General features: G+C 27.3%; 2 protein-coding genes across 7 annotated transcripts; both read left to right on the plus strand.

The window, feature by feature from the left end:
• The first annotated feature begins 3,121 nt into the window (after window positions 1-3,121).
• On the plus strand, window positions 3,122-9,404 carry LOC108329610 (uncharacterized). 6 transcript variants are annotated; one of them, XR_008247289.1, is made up of 9 exons: window positions 3,124-3,444; window positions 3,959-4,044; window positions 4,913-5,059; window positions 5,164-5,272; window positions 5,432-5,555; window positions 5,896-6,169; window positions 8,137-8,319; window positions 8,463-8,520; window positions 9,189-9,404. XR_008247289.1 is itself a non-coding variant. In XM_052873760.1 (7 exons), the coding sequence occupies exons 1-7, from the start codon at window positions 3,321-3,323 to the stop codon at window positions 8,242-8,244; spliced, it is 945 nt and encodes a 314-aa protein (XP_052729720.1). In that variant the 5' UTR covers window positions 3,122-3,320; the 3' UTR covers window positions 8,245-8,685. The 6 variants fall into 6 exon arrangements, 2 of the variants coding, with proteins under 2 accessions (XP_052729720.1, XP_017419400.1); XR_008247291.1 differs by lacking the exon at window positions 9,189-9,404 and having other exon boundaries at window positions 3,122-3,444; window positions 5,432-5,528; window positions 8,463-8,685; XR_008247290.1 differs by lacking the exon at window positions 8,463-8,520.
• Window positions 9,405-11,453: 2,049 nt separating this feature from the next.
• Window positions 11,454-11,897, plus strand: LOC128195609 (uncharacterized). Its single transcript, XM_052873761.1, has one exon. It carries the CDS (start codon window positions 11,531-11,533, stop codon window positions 11,756-11,758), a length of 228 nt encoding a protein of 75 aa, XP_052729721.1. The 5' UTR covers window positions 11,454-11,530; the 3' UTR covers window positions 11,759-11,897.
• Window positions 11,898-17,956: the final 6,059 nt, after the last annotated feature.

The raw sequence follows: 17,956 nt of genomic DNA on the forward strand, positions 1-17,956 counted from the left end.
TTCAGATATGTACACGTAAACAAAAAGTTTTGCATGCTGCAAATTATGGAGGAAAATTGTGTTTTTATGGCTGCTTCTATATATGTTCCATGGATCATGTTTTCTTCTTGCGTCACTGAATCTTCTTTTAATGTTATTAGTGATATCACACAACCATGTTTGGTAACACCCTTTCAATTTGATGATGCAAACTAGTATTATTCTTCTCACACATGTATTTTCATTATTTAATTAGTTAACATTTGTTTTCTTAATCATAAATCAAGTTAATATTTAAAGAATAATGCCACAATAAGAAACAAAGTATGTACAGAAAAAAAAATAAAGAAATTGGAAAAATAAATAAATTCCAGATCGTATTGATTGATGAGCAAATTCCTCAAAAGCGCCTGGTATAACGTGTAAAAGCAATTGTTCGTATTATTAGATAAACATTAAAAAAACTCTCTAAGTTTATTTTGACAATAGACAAGTTAATGAAAAACATATAACAATTATTGAGATTATTTATTTGCTATTAATGAAAAATAAATTTATTAAGAATTATTATATATTTTTTAGACAAAAATACTATATCTTTAATATATAAACGATACTTAAGGGAATTATACCGCAGGAGTTTCGGACGGTCAAAATCAGACAACAAACGAATAGTGATGAGGCCGGACGGTTGCAGAAGGTAAATGAACTTCCAACTGATTAAAGTAAAGCCCTTGTACTGGAGGACGGCCAAAACCAAACGACAAACGAGTAGTGATGAGGTCGGACGACTGCAGAAGGTAAGCGAGCTTTCACCTGATTAAGGTAAAGCTCTGATTAATGAGTGATTGGACCTTGCTTAAAATCTTGTTAATCCAAAACCCATAACCAAAACTATAAATAAAATCAAAGGTAAGAAGTAAGATGATTCATTAATTGCGCATTTACTACAGCATTCAGATTACCGATCAGACAATTACTGACTTTGGCATCGGACACCATTGGCAGGTACACCTCTGATCGGTGGACAAAAGATTGGAAAAAAATATTAACCAGACGAAACTTGGAAAAAATTGTGCAGGACTTAGGTGACTCGACCCTATACCAGAAATATTTTTTGGTTGATCCTTATAACAAAAAAAAAACACTTTTATTTGATTCTCCATCTTTTTTATTTCTTTATTTAAAGAATTGGGAGATCTTTCGGTCAATCAGTTTTGTTACCACATTTCGGATTAGATTGGAGAATTTTATAAAAAAATGGAAAATAAAATAATGTATAAGAAGGATATATACTATATATTTTAGTCATCGTAAGGGATATTTTATCATATTAAATAGAAAAAAAAACAATATACTTTTAAATTAACTATTTTAAAATCCTTAAAAATAAGAAATATTTTTATTGATAGAATTTATCGGAAAATTAATTTAATTTTTAAATTAAACTAAATTAATACTATAATAAACTTCATTTCAGTTTATTAAAAACATAAAGATAACATAAATTTGAAAATTTTAAATTATTTTTTAAATAGCATGTGCCAGGAAAGATATAAATATAAGATACAAATTCTTTTAAGAAAAAGTTATAATTTATTACTTGTTACAAATTCAATAAACTACATCATACACGACACATTCCGAAATATAATTTGATCTAATAAAAATAAGTGAATAAAAACAGCAATTATGTCTTTCCTTAAATAATAGTTCACATGCGTAAGGGTTCCGAGTAACCCCACCTTATCCCTTGTCCCCTTCTTTTTATGTTAACAATTGCGAACCTTTTTCCCTCTTGATTTGATACAATAAATTATTTAATATTTTGTGTTGTTAAAACTAAAACATTATAGTTACTTCACAAAAGGAAGAGTTTGAGTCTCGTACGTTTTCTTTTTCAATCAAAGATGAAGCCTATTCAAAATAGAGTATACTTCAATCAATTTACTTTGGATGAAGTCAAATTTTCAAAAAATTTATTATTATTAGAACAATAACTATTGCCCAGATAAACTTTCTTTAATAATCTTTCTCTAATGGTTTTGGATTTTCTTTTCAAGTTTTGTAAGGGAGCAACGCGATTCTGAATAATAACTTCTTTAATAAATAATGCTGATATATATTTTTTTTTCATTTGTAGTTTTGTTTTGAAAAATAATATTTGACATCTTTAGAAAAATACGTTCATTTTACAATTGATTATAATAATACGTTAATATTATTAATACTGAGTTTTAATTTTAAATTTAAAAATAAAATAAATATTATTAACATTATTATATAAAGTTATTAAGTGAGTGTACACTCGTATATATAAAAGGTGTTACTGGAAATAAGTTTAGCATTGTTGTATAAATTACCATGACTTATAAATAAATAAAAACTGACTGTTATTAACAACAATTGTGACATTAGTATCTTAATTTAAAAAGAAAGTGGAAAAAAATTTATTAAATAATATTTTTTTTTATGAAAATAAACTTATACATGAGCGTCTTATATGTGATAGGATATTGTAGGGTTACTTAAATTATATTTTTTTATTCTTATATTGACACAAATTATTCATCATAAAGAAAATAATATATAGTATTATTAAATTTAAATCCTGTAGGGAAAGGAAAGAGTAAAAAAAATTAAAAAAATTTCGTTAAACAAATGTAGGTGTTTTTTTTTTCAGAGACAGACTCGTAATGAGCCCAAAATAGTGATGGTTGAAGCCCAAACGATGGAAGTCGTGGTTTAAGCCCAAGAATAATTATTGACTTCAATGCTAAGGGCTAAACATTGCTACTACCGAAACATCCAGTATACAATGGGAATATAAAAAATATTTATTAGTACGCTAATTAAAGTATTGCTCTTATAAAGTTATCTTTCAATTTAAGCAAAATTATATTAAAAAACTTTAATTTGAAATAATATTGATACAATAGGAATAATCTTAAAGTTAATTTATGTGTTTTGCAGTATAATTATTTTGATACTTTTACATTAACAAAACCGTGAAACGTGTAATTAAGTTTTTTTAATTATAATAAATAATTAAAATGCACATGTCATCAGTCCCCAATCCAATGGTTAGTTTTGGAAATTCACGATCCCACGGTTCACGCATAACCTTGTTTACGCTGATAACGAACACTTGAAAAATCAATTCGCACTTCAAAGTCTTAGAGAGAGAAGGATCAGGGAGATTCTTCTTCTTCTTGTTCTTCGTTCTTCTCCTGAGTTCTAAATTGTAATCTAAGCTAAGGATTATGAATTAGAGTTATGGCTTCGCTAAAGAAAAGTTGATTCAGTATCTGTCATTTGACTTTTCTACCCTCTGGATTTTAATGGCGGATCACTCAGACTCTTCTCCTCTCGTCCCTCCCCTTCCTCTCACTGACCCTTCCGAGATCGACCTCGAAGCCGGTCCCTCCGAACAAATCCAATGCCGAATTTGTCTCGAAACCGATGGTAATTTCACTTCCCTACTTTTTCTTTTTCTATTCGATTTCAGGTTTTGGCAAGCTGCACTTTCATGTTCTCAGAAGTGAGAATCAATCACTTCGTAATTCAAGGACTCCATATATTGTAATTTCGAATTTTTCTACTTTTGTCCTTAAAACTGCTTTTATTTATTGATTTATGAATTCAGTCTTCAAAAACTTGAATCGTGTGAGTTGATGAGAGGCACGTTATTCTCCTAACTCTGCCCATTTTGGTTCAATTATACGGAGAAAGTAACTAGTTATTGAATTTGAGTAATTCAGTGGATTACATCATTGTTCGTCGGAATTTGAATTTCGTTATTTTAGCAATTATGTGTGTAGTTGCTCTTGGGACCGTTATTGTTGTTCCATGTGTGGGGTATTACAAATATGTCAAGAATGATTGCTAATTATTTAAGATTCATTGTTGAATGTCGATCCCCCGACTATTGGAGTATATGATATATTTTATCAGCTGAATTCCTTTTTTTTTTACCCAGGTAGAGATTTCATAGCCCCTTGTAAGTGCAAAGGTACATCAAAATATGTACACCGAGAATGTTTAGATCATTGGCGAGCAGTTAAGGTAATGTTTTATGATTTATAACATTACATTAAAACTTTATAGGTGATGATAATTGCGTGACTGTTAGTAAGCGTGGCAAGAAGCAAGTGTATATGCTAAACTTACAGGAGGATTTTTTGGTGGTTAGTAAACCTTTTGTTGGATTAATTAATAAACCAATGATTTTTGTTATGCTCTCATTTGTTGATTTGATCTCATTATATTTTCCAATTTGTGTGTATTAGCCTGTGGTTGACTTGGCAGCATTTCATGTCACTTTTAGGGGTTTTCTTTTAATTCTTTCCCTTCAGTTATCTCTGTGTCTATTGGCTACCCATTACCCATTTATTCCGGTGATAAGAAGGTTGTACTTTTAGCCTATTTTATTTTACCCGTTTCTGTTTGCAGTTTTGATTTACTCTCCATGACTTTAACATGTTTTTCATGCTCTTGAATCTCTTGCCATTGACACATCATGGTTTAGTGGTTATCTTTAGTTTCCACTCTATTCTCCCTTTTTCTGATGATAATTTGATCCTGTAACCAGTTAATTATCTTTAGAATTAACCTTTTTGTCTTTATCCTGTAGTCCATGAACTACTTTTTCTTTGAAAAAAAAAACCTCCAGTGCGGTTGGTGTATTCGAGGGTGCAATGTACTAACTACAGATAGAGAAACACCTGGATATTTTGTATTACGTAGAAATCTGACAATAATCAGTACTTTTATGATATGCAACCGCATAAACATTAGTCGTTAAAGTGTGGCCAATTTTAAGTGGCAGGATATTTTTTTCCTATCCTCAACAGTTCCATGTGTAAAATGGTGTACTTTACAGTTCTGACCTAAGAAATATACATTACTTAATTTATTTTTTTTGGTTTTGCAGGAAGGGTTTGCCTTTGCTCACTGTACAACATGCAAGGCTCCTTACCATTTGCGTGTTCATGTTGCTGCTGATAGGAAATGGCGGACCCTGAAATTTCGTTTTTTTGTCACCAGAGACATTCTGTTTATTTTTCTGTCTGTCCAGCTTGTAGGTGATTTGTTTCGATTTGTCTAGCCATGTATATACTTGTCCATTTGTACTTTGTGAGTGCGTATAGGTAATCTGATTCAACCCCTTCAATGCCTATGCAGGTCATTGCATCACTGGCATATCTGGTTTATCTAATAGATGGTTACCAGCAATATTGGCTTCGTCTTCTCTGGGGTTTTGATAGTGAAATGAGCTTTTACTACATATGTGGTAAATTACGATTAACTTTAATTGTGTCATCAACATGCTAATGCAATATTTCTTTTGTGAATTATTTTGAGTCCATTGCCTTGAGTTCAATGTTTCGTTGTTCCAAAGTCAAAAAGATATTGGTTTTGGTTAATTTTTTGTTGGTAATTTCTAATGCAGGAGCTCTATTATTTTTCGCACTGCTTGGCCTATCTGGGTGCTTCATTACTTGTTATGATCGAAGAGTTCGCAATGATTTAGCTCAACCTTGTAGAGAGTTATGTCTTTGTTGCTGTCAACCTGGGTAGTAATCTTGATTTTACATATTCCAAAGCCTCTGGCATTGTTAGAACACATAATGGAACTCTTAGCATCTTCATAAGGCTTCATTATAATGCTTGTTTTCTTGTTTCATTTTAGGATGCCAAAAGCTTTGCTAGGAGTGCAATATATAAGATTTAATTTAGGCTATATTTCAGATCCTTCTTTTAAGAACTTTTTCTCAAAGATATATAAAATTAAGTTTCTAATTATTCGTGGTTGCTTATGCTAAGCTGAAAAGGAGGAACTTGTAATGTTGTGTATGAAGCAGTGAGTTTGTGATTCGGAAGTTTAACTTTTTGTGTTGAATGATGTTGTTGCAGAGTTTGTGCAGACTGTCATTTGCCGGGCACTCTTTGTATGTGGACTGATTGTACCACTTGCTTTGAGAGTTGTGGAACCATGGCAACTGAATGTGGTGGCTGTTTGGGGGGTGCTGGGGAAGCAGGGCTACCATTATTATTCATAATGGCTTTGGTTGTTCTGGGACTTTTTACTGTAATTGGGATATTCTACAGTGTATTGGTGGCTACAATGGTAGGTCAGCGGATATGGCAACGTCATTATCACATACTTGCAAAAAGGATGCTAACAAAGGTGTGGCTGGTTTAGTTTATCTTCTTTGGTGTATTTATATGAGCTGTAATACTGTTTTGCAATTCAGCTGACAAGTCATGCTAATTACTAACCAATATCTAGAATTAGCCTTTTAGCTGTAGCTTGGTTTAATTTTTAGCATTGAAGCCCCATATGATATCTTCACAGAAACATTTACTAGGGATGGAATAGCCAAGAAACTTAACTGTAAACTTTTATTGTTTTATAATTGACTTCGCTTTTAACATTCTCTTGCATTAGAGCCATATTGACTGAGGAATTTTCTGATGGTTTTGCTAAAGTATTTGTATTTCAGCTACTAGCTTACGTTTATAATGCATTATTATGTAGCTGTTGTGAACTTGTGGAATTGAAAAGAGTTTTTGGTTGTCTAATAAATGATAGTTAGAAAACTGGAATCATTATTTGGAAATTACTGCCAAATTCTCTTATTATCCATCCTTGTTGCTGCTTATATGATAGTATCATGTTAATGACATTTTTAAATTTTGTATAAAAAGGAAAATACAGATATATGACAGACTCTTCAATTGGTCTACTTTCTCCTTTCCAAACTCTTACTCAGATGTTTGTTTCACTTCCCCATTTCCCCAATTCTTCTCTCAAACCAAAATGCACCTGCTGTGTGCATTTGTTACAAACCAATCCCCCAAGTTCATTCTCATTCACACACCCCTCCCCAGTACATGAGCATGCATTATGCAATCCTTTGCTACTCTTCCATTGCTTGTATAATTTAGCTAGGGTGGGGTTGGGACACTATGAATGACTGGTGGGACAGCAAGGGCTGATGTACCATTGTTGGACATGTCTCTTAGATAGTGTGGCGACATGTTTGGGTATGTGGCATTGTGTTGCAACCCTCCTATTTTGTAATTGAGTATGTTGCTAAAATGGCTATAGTAATTTGGCTTGATTTATGTCTTGTATCTTGATGCCTTAAAGCTGGATTTTGGGTCTCTTAAATGTTACTTTTCAAACAAAAAATATTTAATTAGTTGTTCTGAATACTACAAGTTTGTTAGACCTCATTAGGGGTCACTGCATCCTAGTATTGTATACTTTGGAGTTCAGACTTGGCTTTGTCATAGTTTTGTCCTTAAAATGGGTTTGAGTAGATCAAGGGAGGAGGGTGTGTATGACTACTATTGGCTTTGACTCCTAAACAGAGTGAGAATTTTGGGTTTACTGGAGCTGGCCTCCTAAAGGTTTGGATCCCTTTACTTGGCATGTCAATGTTCCATCCACTCCAGGTTCGTTGGACACATTAGGATTATTGCATCTGAGGTATTGTATGTTTTAGACCTTTAAGTCAAAACATTGAACGCCTTAGGCAGGGGTAGCCTGGCCACTCTAGCCCTATTTAGGGTTTGTTCCAGTATACCTAAAAAGTCTCCTATTTCTTAGAAGTCGAAGTGAATGGTAATTTATGTAACACTTATCTCATCAAAGTATATTTTAAAGACAAAATTGTGTGTCTTCCAAAGGAGACAATATCTCAAATGTTATTAACTGAACAATGTCCAATGAACCTTGATTTTATTAAAAACACTTATCATTAATTCATAATATATAAAATAGCAAAATTCTAATTATGAAGATTTGAATTTTTGTGTTTTAGATATTTTGTTATGGGATTGTAAAAGATTAATTTTTTATTTTATATGTCATGTTCAAGCTGTGCTGTCCTGTTTTTTTGTTCAAGAATATGTTTCATCGTGTTTGTCTCTATTCTTATGTGGGTGAGGTTTTGGGACTGGGGAGCGGTTAGTAGTGAGGCATCTTATGGCTTATGTGTGACCAAAAACAATTTGTGATTAGTTATAGTTTACGAATAATACCAATAATCCCATGTGTCGTGTTTTATGAAAACATCATGTTACCCTGGATCAAGCTGACATCGTATTGAGTTGTTGATTTTGAATTTGTTATCACTCTCATCGTAGGAGTATGTGGTTGAAGACGTCGATGGAGAGCTGACAGGGTCTGATTGGTCTCCCCCGGCTCTCCCTCCTGAGCATGTTCAGCAGTTGAAAACATTGGGTCTACTGTGAGTTTGTAAGAATAACCAGTCACCTACTTGATGACAATAATGAAAGTAGAGATACATTGGCCTTCTCCATGTCTTGGTAAGCTGGTCATTTTCGTGAAGACCTGCTATTAATTGATAATTGTGTAATAGCCACTCAATTCAGTTTGGCTAGAGTTGTACACTTATGCTGAACTATTGATATGTGGAAAATTGTGAATGTCTGACGCGACACGCCTACAGTCTACTTATGTAAAGAAAATGAAAGAGGATTCTTTGATTGCCCGATAACCGGTTACAGGTACATCGCCATTTCTTTTCCCTGATGCGTTGCTGCTTGGTTAGTCATGTTTTATTAGTTGCTTGTTGCATTTGTTGTAAATAACTCTAACGGTAAAATTTCATGCGTACAACTGCCCCGTGATACAAGCATACTGTCTGGAGTAAGGAAAGATGTTTGGTTTCACTCTCTTTCTCAGTATTGTAGTTTCTTTAACTTTATTTCTTAGTTCTACAACGTTTTTTGTTTCTGTTAAATCTGTTGTCCCACGTAATGGAAGGCATCTACCTGGCTATAACGTCATTAATCCATTCTTGAGTTGATAATGAAGCATACGAAAACGCTGTTGATTTCAACAAAGAGAGATTAAATTGATAATTTTGGAGTTTGTTTGTATATCTTGTCTTATCAGGATCGTTATTTTATTCTAAGAGTTTCTTAGATTATATCTGATGATTAGTTCTCTCCTTGGTTTCCATATATCTTAATATTTAACGAATGGCGTTATTTTATTCTAAGAGTTTCTTAGATTATATCTGATGATTAGTTCTCTCCTTGGTTTCCATATATCTTAATACTTACCGAATGGCGTTATTTTATTCTTAGAGTTTCTTAGATTATATCTGATGATTAGTTCTCTCCTTGGTTTCCATATATCTTAATATTTAACGAATGGTTTTCTTTTGTAGTTGGGATTATCAGTACAAATAGAAACAATACTTTATCCTTCTTTAATACCTAAAACTTCACTATTTCAGCAGAGTTCATTCTTTCCCATTTTGTTGTTTTACGTTTTACTTCCACGCGGCTTTAGCCACCGCAAACAATCATTAATGTCTGGTGGTGGCCATGAGAGTTTGTATCAGTGGATCTGTTTATTTAAGGCTTCAATCGGTTTATCGTTCTTTCTTTTCCTTCACTGATTTCAGTAGTAAGTTCATATTTACTTCCTTCATTAGTTATATTAAGTGCATCTGATTCACTTCTGCATCCTAAAAAACATAAAATTATTCTTCCGTTTCATTAAAATACATCAATAATGTAAGGTAGTAAAATTAAACAAAAAAACAAATGTAAGAGAAAAATAAGGTGAAGATTCTTTTGACATATAAAGGTGAAAGCGGAATGCTTTTATGATAAGATGTAAAGCTTATAGTTCTGCTTTCCAATGGTTATTACTATTGAAATTCCGTAGGCAATAAAATTGTGTTTATTCCGTAGGAAATAAGTGATTGCACTTTCCGCAGATACCAGCAACGTGGACTGCTCTCCTGTTAAATTGCATTTTTTTCCCTTGAAAATAAAGTGTCCTAAATGTATATTTGAAATGATGAAAAAAAATTGGTTATTTAAAGGAAATATTTGGTTTGAATTTCTCGTGAGTCAAACTTTACGAAGTGTTGTTAATTTGTTAAATTTATAGCTTAAATTATTCAAAATTAAAGCTGCTTTAATACATTGTTCTCAGATGTTTTATACAAGCTTGTAACAAACCAATGATTTGCTGAAGACTCATTCGGTGATTGAATAACTTCTGTACGCCGACAGTATAATAAATTCAGAATAACATTATTATTTTCGGATTTAGTTTACAAGATAGTCACGTGTATAATTTTTCACGTGTCACAGATAGCTACCGACTTATGTTGCCGCGTAAAATTATTATTGTTATAAACTAAAGCTGTAATGATAAGGGGCACGTTTTTCTTACGTTTAAAACAAAGGAAGTTGATGATCATACAAGTAAAATAATTTTCGTTATTTTATAACTTTTATCGCATTTTTTGTTTCTTTCTTCTGTTTCATTTTATTATATGCCACCTACTAAATTTTTATATTTTTTTATCTGTCTGTTATTATACTTTCTGTATATTTTTTGTTTTTCAGTATTGAAACTCAACTTATAACTGCTAGGTATAATTTTTATTTATTCATTCACAATCCAAAAAAGCCCAACATTTAAGTCCAAGTATAGCATCACTAATGTTATATTTTTTTATCGTTGTTTTATCTTATGCTCTATTTTTTCTAAAATGACATGACATGGTATGCTGTCTATTTTTTTCTCGGTTTGTTCTATTACTCAATATGATTTACTGAATTATTACTTTCTCGGTGTGTATACAAATGGACCCGGGTATCCCGTGTTTAGGATTCCACAGACAATGATCCATTGTGAAAAACCTCAAAAACAACACAGACACAGGCTTGGGCATGTGCATGTTGGACATCATGCATACTGTCTCTATACTATGTATTTTACACGTGTCCCACGTTTCAATATTTTGTCATTTTCTGATTCGAAACCGACCACACAAATATTTTACGTTAAACTCTTCCTTCTATCATTACAACTTTATTTTACTTTCTCGAAATAAAAATACACCTCAAAAAGTAATTATGCATACTAATCAATTTAAAGAACCAATAACTAGAGCCGTAATAAAAACAAATGTTAAATATACTTTTGAAACTATTTTAGTTATATTTTTATTCAATTAATTCAAAAAACATCTTTATAAAATTATCTTTTAATCGCATAAAACATCTTATTAATTTTACACTTTCTATTTTTTCTTGTGGTTGTTTTCTCCCTCCCTGTCCTGGCGATGAATAATTGGTGGGATGAAGGGCCATTATTAGTCCTCTGTATTTCCTCTGAAAGTCTTGGGAATTCTGAAAGGACACATATGATCCAACCCCACTGAGAAACCACTATAAATATAGATATTGCTAATGTTATTTTTTTAATGAATTTTATCAGAATAATAATATATACACGATAACTTTGAAATGATTGAGGCAAATATAATTCTATTAGAATATCTATACATTTTATAAGAAAAAAATTAATAGTGAGAAGGGGAGCAGAAGTAAAGAAAAAGGCGTGAGCCTTATCTGAAAGTGTTGACCGGCCACGCGTAGTGAGTCTCTGACTATAAATAAAATTTGCTTTGAAGATGATTTCACAACAAAAAACAAACCTCAGAATAGGGAGAGAGAGAGAGAGAAAAAGAACCAATTACCCACCATGTCTGATATTGCCATGCTGGTAGCGGAGGAATACGAGAGGAGGACCAAACGTTTCAGGAAAGGAGAAGAAGCTTTTCCAGCCACCAAATTTCACACCGTTTCTTTTTCTTCTTCTTCTTCTTCCATGGACAAAATTCAGGTGCAGAAGGAAGAGTTTATGAAACGGATTTGGGAACCCAAAACCCAAATCGCCATTGCTGCTTCTAACAGTTTCTTCTCTGCTTGAATTCCGATTCCACCATGCCTCTTTCCTTCTCAAGTTGGTCATTTCTGCTTTTTCTAATCTTCCTTTCTTTTTCTTTGACTTGCTGTGCATAATTGTATATTGTATGGAATTAAAGGGAATTCTTCTTCCCCCTTTGAAATCTCCGCTCATCCTTTTTCTACTTGCTGTTTCGTGTATCCGCAAAATGTGAAACAAATCTCTAAACTACAACTACTTCATTTCTGATTAAAAATTATATTTTTAATCTTTTATAAGGTAACTTATCAGTAAACTGATTTGAATTTACAAAAGAACTATTTCTTTTTTACGTGTTTTTTAAAATACATTTGTGAAAACTTTTTTCCGAACGATTTGCTCGTATTGTTTAATTAACTCTTTAGCTTATGAGTAAAAGCAAAAAATAAGACAGGTTTCTTAGGATGAACTTCTTCATAAAATTTTCTACCACTACTTATTGTGAAGGATTTTAATCTCCTTTAGTTTTGTATTGCTTCGTACACACTTCCATAACATTGTACAAATAACACTTTTTTTTTTCTCTTTATCCCAAAGGAATCACATTTTAGTCAACAATAATTTACAAGATTTGTAGGATATAAAGTTAGCATTATAGAAGGTACAAATAGCTAAAACTTAACTTTAATCTTCTGTTTCTCAGTCGGGCTTCTGTTTTAAAATGTTTTCTTTTTGCACCTCCATACACATAAGTTTTCTATTTTACTTTTTCTGAATTATTTAATCTAAAGTATATAAAAAAACTTTCAAATTATACAATTTAAAAAGGGTAAAATTGAAAATTCGTTACTTATGGTGCATTAAGAAATATATACAGGTGCAGGAAGGAACTCTCTAAATTTCTTGGGCTAGGTCCACTGGTTTTGTGGATTAACGGGTGTTTCACTTCACAAGCTCTAAAAATTTCAATTTTAACTTTAATTAATATTTTTTTAATTTTTTTTCTTTCTTGATAATGTCACTCTACATTTCTTTGACTTTTTTCTTTTTTATTAAAGTTACTCTGCAGCTCTTTAATAAATTTTGAAATTTGTACAGATTTTAAAATCATTTTCATAAACTTTTTAAATTTCATTTTTAAATTTTAAATTTAATAATAACCTAATTTAATTTAAAATTTTAATATTATTTAAAATACGTTTACATCTTAATAATTATTAAATATAATTTCTACTATTATAATAGTTATATTAAAAAAATAAAACAAAAGTAATTAAAATAAAAGTAGCAATGATAAATATTAAAAAAATTGTTTAAAAATACTATAAATAAAATTGAAATTTTAAATCAAATTAAATAATTATTAAATTTTAAATAAAAACAAAATTTTTAAAAATTTGTTTATCGAAATCCGTTAACATATTTTAACAGTTTTTTGATATTAAATAAACAAAGCTTCTTACAATTTAGTTCTTTTATTGAAAATTTAATAATTATTAAATTTAATTTAATATTTTAATATAATTTAATATATTCAAATCTAATGAATCAAATTTTATATAATTATTTTTATTTTTTATTATTACTATTTTTATTTTAATTATTTTATTTTTTAATATAATTATTATTGTAACATAAATTATATTTTAATAATTAATAAAATATAAAAAATATATTAAATAATATTAGAAATTTAATTAAATTAAATAAAAATGAAATTTTAATTAAAAAACAAAATTTTAAAAAATAGTTTATTGAATATCAAAATTCGATAAATAAATCTTTTTAAAATTTTGCTTTTTATTTAAAATTTAATAATTATTTATTTTTAATTTAATAATTAATAGAGTTTAATATATTTAAATATATTAAATCAGATTTTATATTATTATTTTTTTTACTTTCATTATTACTATTTTTTTTATTTTTATGTTTTTAATATAATTATTTTAATAATAGAAATTATATTTTAATAATTATTAAAATATAAATGTGTATTAAATAATATTAAAATTTTAAATTAAATTAGATTATTATTAAATTTTAAATTTAAAAAAATTGTGAAACGAATTTTAAAATCCGTACAGATTTCAAAATCTATTAAATGGGTGCACTTTAATAAAAAAGAGAAAAAATTAAAGGGGTGATAAAAAAGAGAAAAAATTGAAGGGATATAAAGTGACTTTATCAAAAAAAAGAAAATAAAATAAAAAAATATTAATTAAAGTTAAAATTGAAATTTTTAAAAGTGCAGAATTAAAGGTTAAAGCTGTAGGGTGAAACACCCGTCGCATGAATATTTTCTTTGGGCTTTACGGCCCGTTAGATAATAATACGAAGAGTGTTTTTCTCATCCTGTATCTCTAAATCTATTTTTAACCTTCTCTCATCTCATTTTACATCTCTAACTTTTTCAAAACTTTATTTTTATTTTAATAAATATTTTTCCATTTTCTTTTCTTTTTTATTAAAAACAATCTTTATTAAAATTTAAATATTATTTAAAATAATTTTGTATTTTAATAATTATTAAAATATAATTTATATTATAATAATAGTTATATTAAAAACATAAAAATAAAATAATAATAATAATAATAATAAATAATAATAATAATAAATTTGATTTAATATATTCAAATATATTAAATTATAATAAAATATTAAAATAAATTAATAATTATTAAATTTTAAATAAAAATGAAAATTAAAAAAATCTTATTTATATATTAAAATTTATAAAATATGTTAATACTTTTGTTTTTTATTTAAAATTTAATAAATATTAAACTTAAATAAAAATTATAATATTACTTATTATACTTTTATATTTTAATAATTAATAAAATATAATTTATATTTTTAAAATAGTTTTATTAAGAAAATTGAAAAATAATAACTAAAATAAGAATAAAAATAAAAATAAAAATAATACTTAAAATTATATTTAATATATTTAAATATATTAAATTATATTAAAATATTAAATTAAATTTAATAATTATTAAAATTTAAAAAAAATAAAATTTTGAAAAATTTGTTAATCGGATATGGATATCCGATAAGTTATGAATCGCATATATCCGATAAAAAATGGTTTTTAAAATTTTATTTTATATAAATTTTAATAATTATTTAATTTAATTAAATATTTTAATATAATTTAGTATATTTAAATATTTTATTTAATATAATTTTATTTGTTATTTGATAAATAATTATTTTAAAACTTTGTTTATTATTTAAATTTTAATAATTATTTAATTTAATTTAATATATTAATATAATTTAATGTATTTGAATATATTAAATATTTTATTTAATATAATTTTACTTTTTTGTTATTATTTTTATTTTAATTATTTTATTTTTATATTTTTAATATAATTATTATTATAATATAAATTATATTTTAATAATTATTAAAATATAAAATTATATTAAATAATAATAGAATTTTAAATTTAATTATTATTAAGGTGATGTAGAGTTTTTTTAACAAAAAAAGAAAAGAAAATAAAAATATATTTATTAAAATTAAAAATAAATTTTTTTATAAAGTTAAAGGTATAAGATAATGATGAGATAAAGGTTAAAAGTAGAATTTTTGAATGTGCAAGATAAAATCTTGGAGGTGTAGGATAAAACACTCTAATATGAAGATCAAGAAAAATCTTATTATATTAATTGAGCCCTAACGGATACACGTGTTGCTCTTGGAATACGCAACTTATTTAATATTAAGATTTGAGTATTATTTAGGCGCATTCAATTAAAATTAAAATGGGTAACAGATTCATGAATCTCAAATCTAATTAAATCTGATGCAAATTAACCGCATAATAAATATATTAAAAATATTATTTATCTAATGTATTGATTATGTATCTATTATAAATAGTCTTTACAATATAATTATTAAAGAAAAAGCAAAATATTTATTTATGAGTGTTTCCGTAAATGATTTTCTAAAATTACTTAACCTTCCATTCTTATCTAATACAAATCGTTATCCTCAAATAGATTTGTACAAGACAATTCTCATAATATACAAATCAAATAAATAATAAAAATCGTAATATATATAATTTTATTTTTTAATAATTATTTTCCCTTTAAAAAGTTATTTCTTAGTTTCAGTTTGATATAGATTTTCAGAAATTTTTAATAAAAATATTAGCATAAGATTAATATAAAAAATAAATTTTATTCCAAGTTGAAGGCTGAGAACATTATTTTATTTTTACAAAATATAATATTATCGAAAATGACCATTGAATCATTTTTAAAAAACTCAGAAGCAATTTGGGTAAAAATTAAACTCACATACTATCTTAACACTTTTAAACAAAAAGAAAAATAAATGAGTAATTATTTTGTTTTATGCATGTTAATACGTTGTTATGAATATGTATATGATTAATTTGATAAAATAGAAAAAATAAGTGGTTTTTTTAAATAACTAAAATATATATGTTACATTATATTAAATTAAATAAAAACGTACTTTTTAAGACATAATAAATTATAATTTAACTGTCACTGATTATGTTTATAATATATGCTTGGTCATAATAAATATCATAATATATATCATGTGAGTGGAATACATATAATAAAAATATGTCGTTTTTATACTTTTGATTAAGAGTTATAATGTAAATTCATGAATAAGTATATATCCCATCCATGTATAATATCTAATAAATATAGAATTCAAGTGTGATATCCATATTACATATTAACATAACTGATTATCATGTTATTGTTAAGTTTAAAAAAATTATAAATCTTATTTTTTATTAGAGGAGTAGAAGAACCTCATGACTATCACTTTTGTTTATATATTCATTCAAAAATCTCTTATTAATTTAACTAAATTTGATAAAAATAAGATGTAATTTAAAATAGTTATATTTAAAAAATAATTAATTATGTAACATTTTTAATGAATTTGAAGAAATTTTAAACGAACATTTAAAAATGGGTCAAATTTGTAATCACTCAAGTTGAAAAATGGAAAGAAATAAAATAATATGATTGGAAAAAGATAAAGTTTCCATCCTTATCACTCAAAATCACTGAATCTATATAGAATCAAAGAAAAACACTTTGACATCTTGATTTTTGCCCTATATTAAGTTGTCGTACATTAGTGTATAAAACCACAGGCTAAACGAGGGTTGAGAACCTAAAACACATGTTTTATGTAATTTTGTTTTAATTAACATTGTAAAAATTTGTGTTTGAAATACGCAGTGAGTTAGTTGGTGGAGTAGGAATAGTGTCTGCAGGTTTTGTAATCAATCATTCACCGACCGTCGTAAACCCGTCCACATCGATTGGTTGTCCTACCATTTCAACTACTACCGATATATTATAATAATAAAATCCACTTACTTTACTTTAATTTATTTATATAATAATTTGTGTTACGTTTAGTAGGATAGAAAAAGAAAAATTGTTTTTAAATTGAAATTGAGGGTAATAAGTAGAATTTGAATTTAATTTAGTATGATATAATGTGTAAGGTGAGACTTGTATTTATTTATATATTATAAATTAATTTTATTTTTAGTTGATGAATTTTTTTTAATATATCAAAATATATATATTTTGAATATAAGATTAGAAATTAATTGATAATTTAATAATAAATAGAATAATATATCTAACATAATAAATATTCTAACCGTGAGTGACATAATAAATTTTATTTAAACTAATCTTATTTTTAATTAATATAAGACTTCAAACATTATATCATTTAATTTTTTCAATTATAATTACCATTTTTAAAAATATATTAGCTTATAAATTTATAGATAAGACCAACATGAATTTAGAATTACATATATACCGATATTATTTAGTTTTGTTTTACGTCACAATTTTCACATTGGTCCGATTCATTGGATAATGTCCATGTTGGTGGTTTATATTCATTAATTCTTCTTTGTTTTGTATAAACTTTTAAAGATAGATATAAGTTTAACTCCATAGTTATTTTAAAAAGGAAACTAAGAAAAATTTAATTATTTATTGTAATTATAGATAACTTGTAACTCATTTTGTTGTAATTATAATAAATAATAACATTTGATAATTAATAATAAAATATTTATCACTTGTTAAGAGTAAACCTAGCTACTTAAAGTTGTTGTAATTGGTTTTTACATAAAACTGTACTGGTTAATTGACCAACCATCGTAACAATGTGTTGAAATTATTTAGACGTGAGAG

This window comes from Vigna angularis, chromosome 2 (genome assembly GCF_016808095.1).
Source record: "Vigna angularis cultivar LongXiaoDou No.4 chromosome 2, ASM1680809v1, whole genome shotgun sequence".
Lineage (NCBI taxonomy): Eukaryota > Viridiplantae > Streptophyta > Magnoliopsida > Fabales > Fabaceae > Vigna > Vigna angularis.

Excerpts from the sequence above, each read along its gene's own strand:
- LOC108329610 (XM_017563911.2), top strand. The coding sequence starts at position 3,321 with ATGGCGGATCACTCAGACTCTTCTCCTCTCGTCCCTCCCCTTCCTCTC. Across the intron at positions 5,060-5,163 it reads TTTTTCTGTCTGTCCAGCTT|GTCATTGCATCACTGGCATA; the intron begins GTAGGTGATTTG and ends ATGCCTATGCAG. Across the intron at positions 5,273-5,431 it reads GAGCTTTTACTACATATGTG|GAGCTCTATTATTTTTCGCA; the intron begins GTAAATTACGAT and ends TTTCTAATGCAG.
- LOC128195609 (XM_052873761.1), top strand. The coding sequence starts at position 11,531 with ATGTCTGATATTGCCATGCTGGTAGCGGAGGAATACGAGAGGAGGACC.